Source organism: Sardina pilchardus, chromosome 3 (assembly GCF_963854185.1).
Source record: "Sardina pilchardus chromosome 3, fSarPil1.1, whole genome shotgun sequence".
Classification (NCBI taxonomy): domain Eukaryota; kingdom Metazoa; phylum Chordata; class Actinopteri; order Clupeiformes; family Clupeidae; genus Sardina; species Sardina pilchardus.
In genome coordinates, this window is record NC_084996.1 from 11,575,306 (window position 1) to 11,585,524 (window position 10,219).

The following is a 10,219-nucleotide window of genomic DNA, read 5'->3' on the forward strand; positions in this document are numbered from 1 at the left end:
CACTACACCACTCCAAACTTTTTATGTTATACCTTACAAAATACATCAAGTGCTCTCAAAAACCTTAAACCCTTAAGCATTTTTCCAGGAAGGGAGGCCAAGCTCCTGTTTGATTTACGGTTTGGTTTCAGAAACCATTGGGAGCCTTCTGCAGACAAGGTAATGTTAAAGTCATATGATATTTGATTTCTGAACACACTCACACTGATGACCAGTTGAACAGCTGACCCAACTTATCACTTTAGCATGGCCAGAAATGCCTGCAGTACAGTTTACAAAAGGTAGGAGGCGGGTATTTGTGTGTCTAGATTTATAGACCTGTGTGAATATATCAAAGTATGCATGCCAAAATCGGTTGAAGAATGAGAAGATATGTGTCTAACCTGCCTGCCATCTATGTCAGTTTTAAGTGTCAGTGTTTTTTTTAATGTAAAGGTAGCGTTGAAAACCACATTATCTACACAGACAAGAGGCAGTGAGTGGTAATTACACAGCATCTCCAAAAACAATGTTCAAAACCATCAAAAACAGCAAGAGAACTAAATCTAAAAAGAATTTGAGAAAATAAAATAGTTGTCATGATACTGACATAACAATGTCATAAACAGGCACGCTTTGTCATCAATCAGTCAATCAATCAATCAATCAATCATGATTGCATCCAATATAATAGTGTCATGATGCTATTATTCCATATTATATGAAAAATTACTTCGAAGGGAATCTGTTAGGACAAATATTTTTAATTGATTCAACATTTGATGTAGGCTAAATTATTTGTGATAAAACAAAAACAGAAGTCACCTATAGGCCTACAACAAGGAGCTTACAGCGCCATGCAGATCTGGTAACCCATGCAGATCAGGTACCCACAGCAGCAGCAAAGATTTGAAGAAGGGACAGATTAGAATACTGATACAATGTGAGCCAAAAAAATTGATATAGCTGCATCAGAGTGCAACAATGATGGAGTAGGCATAGGTAAGACGGGGATGGACTAATAGGATGATGTCATGGTTTATATGAGTCACGTTGATAGCTTAAGCTCAAAAAAGAAAAGAACTCTTAAAATGTTTAACGAGGACCATTTTATAGCCATGTTGTAACAAAACAGACATTTGATACAATATATAATCTAGTGTTCTAGTCAAAGCTGCAGGAGCAAGGATGGCTGTCTTTCCAGTTGTGATTTTATACAGCATTTCCATTTAGTAAAGGTGTGTAGGTCAGACTTTAATTGGTTGTAAATAGCTCTTGGTTTTTGTGCAACTTGCGCACCATAGACAGACTTATTCATGGTTGTGTGCACTAACTTGATTTACACTGTTATTAACTTGTACACCACTAGATAGCGCTGTTGTGACTAATCTTACCACCCAAGAAGGAAGAAGAAAGATAGATACTACCAGACATCTCTCTCAGTGGGCAAACCTAGCTGATCCGCTAACACTTACCGTTATAACATTTGCCCTTTTTTCGAATTTTTGAATGCAACGAGTGTCTTGTGATTCAGACTTCAGAAAGTGTATTCGTCCGTTCCGATTTATTTTAGATATAGGACATCACCAGCTGACTATCTAGGTAGCTGCTAGCTATCCAGCTACCAGGCTGGCTAACTAGCTACTCAGCTGTCAAAACAAACATCAAGAAACGTGAACGTTTACGAGGAACTTATCTATTCAGAATAATGGAGCAGCACAATACGACATACTCCGTCCAGCTTTACATATACGATCTGTCCAGGGGGATGGCACGTCAGCTCAGCCCTATTATGTTGGGTAAGTCCAGCTCTGTTTCATATTCTGGGCCTGGTCGAGACCGCTAGCAGCAGTATTACCGTTACCCCTGTGAACTGAAAGGCTCCAATGGAAAGCCTGTATTTTGGCTAGCGGGATAGCATCATGGGTCAATGTCATATAAAGTGGTTCATGTTTGTAGATTTCTTTGTTTGTTGTTTTAACAGCAACAGTTCATTGCATGCCATTTATAATCAACATAGGGAGAGAGAGAGAGAGAGAGAGAGAGAGAGAGGGAGACACACACACACACACACACACACACACACACACACACACACTTAATGTTGTCTTTCCATGTGTAGATATAATTGAGTTTTGCCAATAATGTTGCAGAAACGTTCATGCCAATAAATCTTTCTTGAACTGAATTGAATTAAGAGAGAGAGAAAGAGAAAGAATGTCAGATGTCTGTCTTAGCCTTTGGCACAGTAAGTAATGTAGGTCGTTGTGTCTGCCGAATATGGCAATGAATCAACACAGCTGTGACCTGACAAAGGTAGGCCTACAAAAGATTAGCGAAACTTAAGTTTATGATAGTTACTCATGACATTGGCTCTAAATTATGTGTTTCTCTTTATCCTACAGGAAAACAGCTTGATGGAATCTGGTAATAACTTGTTCTAAATTTGTTTGTCCTTTTATGCATCATTTATCTCACCTATCCATCTTATTTAACTTGACTTAACTGTGTCGTTGTAATGTATTTATTAAGAGGATCAAAATCAAATCACTAATATCTGCTTCCTCAACCCACAGGCACACTGCCATTGTGGTTTTTGGAGAGGAGTTTTTCTTTGGAGGTGTTGGCATCTCAAGCTGTGCACCGGTACAGTTTATTGGCACATCTACATTCTCCTAATACTTTCCAAACACTGCAGCTTTTTTAGATTTCACAGCATGTAATACCATTAATTGATACACTGTTAGTAATTCCATTATAATCGCCATAATCTTCATCTTTTTATCTGCAGCATTTTTATCTGTTATTAGTGGATGCAGCCCTTTTAAATCTAAACTTCATATTAGGAGAAATAGTAATAATATTAATTTGAATGATTCTGTGCTTAAAATGTGTGTTATGTTGTGTGTGTGTGTGTGTGTGTGTGTGTGTGTGTGTGTGTGGGTGTGTGTGTCAGGGTGGTACGATGTTGGGCCCTCCAGACTCTGTGGTGGAACTTGGAAACACAGAGGTGAATGAAGAGATTTTTATGGACTACCTCTCATCGCTCGGGGAGACCAGTTACAGGTGTGTGTGTCTGTGTCTGTGTGTGTGTCTGTGTGTGTGTATGTGTGAGTGAAAGAGAGAGAGAGAGTTTGTGTATGTATGATGTTGTTTTTTGTTCTTTAAATAAGATACTGTACTATAAATCAGACATGTTCATGCTTTTTGTCTGTCTGTCTCTGTCTGCAGAGGAGACCGCTACCGACTGTTTGAGCACAATTGTAACACCTTCACCGACGAGGTGGCCCAGTTTCTCACCGGCCGGAAGATTCCGTCCCACATCACAGACCTTCCCTCTGAGATCCTCTCAACGTAAGTCTCCGCCATTGAATTGTGGACAGTGTCCCTCTGCTACACGCACAGTAACTGTATAAAACTGTGTTTTATTAGTTTATTCGTGAGTTTCATCAGGTCCCTTTCCACAGGTGTATTAATCAAGCACCATGCAGTCTGCATTCATAATCTAGGTGCTTGATTTAGTACACCTGTGGAAAGGGACCTGATGAAACCCATGAACTGATTGCAATCTGTCCACACGGCATACATAGAGAGAAAGAAGAAATAGAAAAGAAAAAGAAAAAACAGCAAACACCACCAGAGTAAACACTGACTGGACGTATCAAAAATCAAAATTTTCTGTAGTGGCTGCACCATTGTCAGATTTGATGTTAGAATGCGTCGCATGTGTACTGTGTGTGAGTGACAATGCAAAGGTAAAATTTGCTTTAATTCTCTCTGTCTCTCCCTCTTTCTCCATCTTTATGTCTGTGTATGTCTTCTCTCTCTCTTCTCCCTCTCCCTCCGACATCCTGTCTGCCTGTCTGCCTGCCTGCCTACCTGTCTACCTGCCTATCTGTCTGTCTGTCTCCGATGCAGGCCTTTCGGCCAGGTGCTGCGGCCCATCCTGGACTCCATCCATATCGCTCCCCCAGGTGGCAATGTGATCAACGGCCATAACAACCACAGTTAGACCCCCTGCTGACCACACTCTCAGGCAAGAGAACACACAACGCCCCTTTAGCTGACACACTATGTGGTGCAGGTCTGCTTTCTTCTGTACTATACCGAACACGACGGCTTTTGCTCTTTGTAGTTCACGTGTATTTATGACGCTTTGAGTATATGTATATACATATATATATATATATGAACATGTTCTGTTGTGCACAAATTTGCACATTTCTACCCTGGTTTGGAATCTCTGTCTTTGTTTTTTTTTTTTTTTTGCTTTCCTTTTTCCGAAAATTGTTCTCACTTTCCTCCCTTTTCTTAAAGTGAATCACTTCACACTGCTGAACCTTGAACCTTTATGTCAGATGTGTGTATTTATTATCGGCTTGTCCCGTGGTGTGTTTAGTCAACATTTCCTCTTCTCCTCTGTCCTCTCCGGTCTGTCACAATGGAGACCAATATCCTGTACTGAAACATAGGCAGAGCCTATCACATAATACCTGGGGGTCTTACTGCTCTAACTCCCAATGCCAAATCCAGAGTGAAGCATCAAAAATACATTCGTGTTTGACAGAGCAGAAGAGCAAAACAGTATCTCAGAGCTCAGGAGAAAGCCCAGTCTTACTGGCTCAGTGTTGGTTTCCAAAACATTTGTTGCTGAATCATTCGGTTGATTTGCTCTGTCATTTTTACTCTACAATGCATCGAGAAATGCAACCATTCTGAAGCCAAGAGCCAACTCTGATCGCTTGTGTAGACTTAATCCAAATCAGCAATTCAAAAGCAAAATCAAGTTATGTTCATAGGAGAGGGTTTGTGTGTGTGTGTGTGTGTGTGTGTATATGTGTGTGTGCATGGATGCGCGTGTCCTTGTCTGTGCGCATGTGTGAGCCTCTGCCTGTGTGTGTGTGTGTGTGTGTGTGTGTGTGTGTGTGTGTGTGTGTGTAAACCTATATTTATTTAGTTCTAACCCCAGTTCTGTGAGGTGGAAAAGATCATCACTCTCTATCCACCAGAGGGAGTATGTGAGAATCTGACTAAAAGAAGGGTTCATCTCACCTTCACCCCCAGCTGTAGTTGCCCAGCTCTGTGGCGAGTGGAGGGCCTTAGATTTTCATGCCCCACCAGACGGTGTGAGTAATGTACACCTCGGTGCCTTCCCCCCCCCCCCCCCGGTCCGCCCTTCCGCCCCTTCGTTGGCACTCACGCACGCACGCTCACCAACCTGGAAGAGTTTGGCACTGTTACCCTAGCAACAGGCTTGAGAGGGAAGAAGGAGCGCAAGAGGCGGAGTCAACCCCCCGCAAACATACACACGCACGCACATACACACGCAGCATGCACACACACACGTCACACACACACATGTACATACTCACGTACATACGTCCCCTTAACAAAGGCAACCTCCAGAAGAGTGCAGTAGGGATCATTAACATGTTGTCATCAGGTATTTATTTTCCTGCTGGAGCTGGCTGTAGCTCAGGCATTGCTGTTTGAAGTTGTTGCTGCATCTGAAATATGTAAGCAATGTTAGTGAATATATGCCTCATATAAATAGTTCTAATGTACTTTGTGTGTACATTTGTATTTGAAGGTAGACTTTTCATGAAGACCTACATCTCGCGCAGCGATGTGTTTGCTTTTTTTTTTTAATGTTTGGCTTTAATAAACGGCAAATCTGGAATTGACAACCAGTGCCATGTTGGGTAAGCACTAACATTTACAAAGCTGGTGTTCATTCAGCTACTCATATCACCAGGAGACTCTTGAAGTTCTTAAGCCAATATGATGAAGTAAGGCGTGGAGGAGGGAAGAGGAGTGAAAGCTCGCCGGTTGTGCAGTCGTACTGTACGACCGAATACACTAGAATCTGGCTATGGACTCAACACAGCTATAGGGGCCATGCATTAGTAGCCTGGCAGTACATTTTAGACGTTGTGGGTAGTGTCACAGTGCCACATTTGATGTACACTGTGTGTGTGTGTGTGTGTGTGTACAGTATGTGTGTGTGTGTGTGTGTGTGAGAGAGAGAGTGTGTGAATGAGACAGGTGTTAATACCCTGGGATCTTTTTTGTAATGTTTTCTTTTATCCCCATTAAACCTGCTCTCTACCAGCTGTTAACCAATATGACCTAGAGCACATCAACCCTCATCATGTGAAATTATATATGGTATGTTTATTTGGTTTTATGGAAAAGTTAATCATTTAAAATATTTCCTATGTTAAGTATTTATTTATCTTATTTATGTTATTTGTATTGTGTAATTATGATTTTTTTTTTCATTTGCCATTCATTGTCATGTGTAGATGTATATGTGAAGCCATCATCCATAAGTATTCTTACATGCACTACAGCCTTGAATAAATTGCTTATGTTCCAACCTACTTCTGCTTTAGTTTGAATAAAATATGCTCAGAACAATTCGCCAGTGTTGCCTAAGTGTACTTATTTCAATACCATACAGTGGGTATAGTAAGTATTCACACCCATGCTAAAGTTGACTAAAAAGAAGAATATAAAATCATCCTTTGAGAATTGATTGTAATGCCTTAATTCAAAAAATGAGTAAAAATCAAACCGCTAAGGACACTAATTTTCTTTGTGATTGAAGAATGTATCGTAAATAGATAAATGTTCTTCCTTAAATACAGGTTGCATAAGTATTCAACCCCTATGTTAAATTCCCATAGGAGCAGGAGGATTTTTTATATGTTTTTATTTTTAAAGGCCAGCTATTTCATGGATCCAGGATATTATGCATCCTGATAAAGTTCCCTTGGCCTTTGGAATTAAAATAGCCCCACATCATCACATACCCTTCACCATAGATAGAGATTGGCATGGTGCTTTTTCCAGTTAGCCTATTAGCCTGTTTGATTTGCATTGAGCTCAATGAGCATCAAACAGGCTAATTGGCTAACTGTAAAAAGCACCATGCCAATCTCTAGCTATGGTGAAGGGTATGTGATGATGTGGGGCTATTTTAATTCCAAAGGCCAAGGGAACTTTATCAGGATGCATAATATCCTGGATCCATGAAATAGCTGGCCTTTAAAAATAAAAACATATAAAAAATCCTCCTGCTCCTATCACCGGTGCCGTCCAACTGTCTGAAAAATAACTGACATGGCCTGTCTTTTACTGTTGATTGGTAACCAAAGTCCAGTCCTAATAAAGCACTGTCCCTGAACTTGTTTGGAAGTTAATTGCTACTAAGGATAGGCCTACTCTAGTTTTCGCAAGTAAAAGATTGTCTTGTTCCCTCAGTACACTTATCACTATCAGTCTATAGGCAGTCCATGCCGTATCCTCAGATTTATAAATCTCGTCAGAGACTAAAAACAGAATGATTTTCATTGTGGTTTGTTCTTAGCAAAACATTATTTTCATGTTCCTGTTCCAGTTTTCCTATGCCTCTCTTGTAAATGGTAACCGGTGTAATAACAGTAGAAGAACAGTTAATAACATTACTTTAAAAAGAACATTGCAAGGATTTATGAGGTGGCACAATAGCCTAAGCTTTTTAAATCAAAGCACATTAGATATCAAAGCTAACTGTTAAAAGCACTGTACCTGAACTTAGGTGAGGCCTGAGACTTGAAAGTAGGCAAGTCGCCCATATAATATCAGATCTTTGGAAATGGCTGATAGCCTGACTTCAGGCACAGCCATTTCCCTTCCTTTAAGCCCTGTAAAAGACACTAGACCTAGATACTTTCTTAGAGTCTGGTGTGCTATTTCACACAATGTTTCAGTAATGTACAGTAGGCTACTTATTTGTAACAGGGTGTGTGAAAAATGCGGCCCAATTCCAGACAGGATGTACATGTAGCAGCTAGGACTCACTGTGGCGAAGTGGTGATGGGTGAACAACAATGCAAGCAAACGTGGATTTTGATGGAGTGCATAGTATTTATTTGCAGTGCAGGAAAAACGAGTGCTCCGAAAAATAGAAAGCAAAGAAAGACGTGACAAGAAACAAAACAAAATCAAAAGTCAACCAACAGGTTCTCTAAGTCAATAAAAGAGCAAAGTTCTCGATACGGTTACACGTGCAGCCTCACAGCAAGCTGCTGCATCCAAACTACTCTCCTCCTCCTCAGACTCAAGACCCTGAAGCAGAACATCTCTGGCTTTAAATTTAGCCAACCAATTATCTCTAATTGATTGGTACCACTATCACAGGGTCTCTTCCCCGCACAACAATTACACATTTAAACACACATTGAAACATACGTTAACATACATTTCACCATTAACGATAATGACAGTATAAAATTGTAAATACTAATCACATCATTGGAACATAAAATAATAAATATACACAGAGCCTAACCCCCACACGATCATCCACTTACCCGTACCCAATCAGGGAACAAATGTACAATTACAGGGTGCTCTGGTTCCTTGAATGTGTGGGACTAGGAAGTGCAAGCTTTTGTGTTTGCATTCTAATAGTTATAAGCTAGTGCCTGTGTGAGTGTAAGTGTGTTTCCATGTTTGTGTGTGTAGGAGAAAAATAGCCAGTTTACAATGTTTAGGGAAGGGTCAGGCGGGTTATTGAAAAGGAGGGGGCTGCCTTTTCACAGGCAGTCAGATAGTACCAGTCACGCTATCCATACCAACATACTGTAGTACTGTAGATCTAGTCTATTATACAGGGCACAACACTGATTTATAAAATCAGACTAAATTTAGCCTATAAAGTGTCTGGGGACCACTGTGTGGACAGGTCATTTCACTGTGTGGGCAGGTGATCTAAAATAGAAAAAAGTGATTTCACTCTGGATCAAGTTCATAAAGGTAGGAGCAGGCTTCACTCAAGACTTATAACTTTTTAGAGTGCTGACCAAAGTATAGACTATCATGGAAACAAGAGATAGGCCGCACTATGCATAAACAATCATTTATTCACACAGACGCGTTTCGGCGCTCTGCCTTCCTCACTGAGGAAGGCAGAGCGCCGAAATGACTCTGGATCAAGTGAAATTGGTTTTGTTCCCATTTTCAGTTATGTTCATCCAAAATGGTCTTATCCCTGTGTAATCCCTGTCTCCAGTTACACAGTTGTAACTTTGTGTGTTCTGAAAACCTCGTTCCCACACATTTACTGCACATTCAGACATGATCAGTCTCCGCAGTGAGATTTGTCTTGTGCTGACTAGCATCTTTGGTATTTTGTGCCATTTTGTACATTGTTGGTACTAATGTTCTCCTTCTTAGTTCATGCAACTATCCATATAATAATGGCGTGCGCCCCCTACAAGTGGGTCCTCTTCTTCTTCTTTTTTTTTTTTGGGGGGGGGGGGGGGGGGGGGCTTTATTTGTATATGACAGTGAAGGGTGAGACAGGAAGTAAGTGGGAGAGAGAGGTGGGGTGGGATCGGGAAATGACCGCAGGCCGAATTCGAAGCTGGGTCCTCGTGGGCACTCTGACCCGCATGTGCTATGAGCACTGTAGCCTGTTGACCCACATCGCTCCCCAAGGGCCCTCTTCTTTTAAGTCCCTCGGCGGACGTGCACCAGATGGCCAGGATGACACTTTACCCACTTCTGTGCTCAGAAATATTCCTCTCAGAGGTGGAGGACCTTATGAAGTGACCACTGCTGAGGTCCTCAATCTCGCCTCCTGGTGCTGCATAATCCTCTGGCTGTTCCTGCTTTGCAACCCTGATTGACCTCAACAGCGGTGCATACACTCAAATAGCCGAGCTCACCTTTGGGGCAGGTGCAATGAGAAGATTATACTATTTAGGGGAGCCCTCATCCCAGGGGCCGGACTGGCTGAGCAGCCCCTGGCGTTGAGTGACAGCTACTGTACCTCCACTTTGCTCTGAAGGACAGCCGCCCGAAGCCAAAGAGTTGATGAGACACAAACTTTTTGCGGATAAAGGAGGTCTGGTACTTTTTCCAAGTGTCTCAGGTGTGGCCCCGAAGAAGGTCACTGCTCATGAGCCACCTGCCAATGAATTTGCATGAGTGAGTCGAGGCCCCAGAGGTCATCCCTCTTGTCTGCAGGACACCCACCGCGCTGGAAGCAGTGTTCTCTTCCACTGAGCCAGCGCCTCATTATCTTATTTATGGAAACGTGGGGTCAGACGCAGAACGCCACAAATTTAACATGGCCGCCGAAGGGCGTTTTTTTTTCTTAGGACACACACACACACACCGCACAGCGCTCTTCACCCTGCCGGCTGTTGTCTCTGACAGTCATGAGTGCGATAGCATCAGATGATCCACT

General features: G+C 41.8%; 1 protein-coding gene across 1 annotated transcript; it reads left to right on the forward strand.

Annotated features, from left to right (window-relative positions):
• Positions 1 to 1,390: 1,390 nt before the first annotated feature.
• Positions 1,391 to 6,395, forward strand: desi1a (desumoylating isopeptidase 1a). Its single transcript, XM_062531818.1, has 6 exons — positions 1,391 to 1,778; positions 2,385 to 2,406; positions 2,556 to 2,625; positions 2,936 to 3,045; positions 3,211 to 3,333; positions 3,898 to 6,395. Exons 1-6 carry the CDS (start codon positions 1,688 to 1,690, stop codon positions 3,989 to 3,991), a joined length of 510 nt encoding a protein of 169 aa, XP_062387802.1. The 5' UTR covers positions 1,391 to 1,687; the 3' UTR covers positions 3,992 to 6,395.
• The last annotated feature ends 3,824 nt before the right edge of the window (positions 6,396 to 10,219 follow it).

Coding starts and splice junctions, on each gene's coding strand:
- desi1a (XM_062531818.1), top strand. CDS start 1,688: ATGGAGCAGCACAATACGACATACTCCGTCCAGCTTTACATATACGAT. Junction 2,407..2,555: donor AAACAGCTTGATGGAATCTG/GTAATAACTTGT, acceptor CTCAACCCACAG/GCACACTGCCATTGTGGTTT. Junction 3,046..3,210: donor CTCGGGGAGACCAGTTACAG/GTGTGTGTGTCT, acceptor CTCTGTCTGCAG/AGGAGACCGCTACCGACTGT.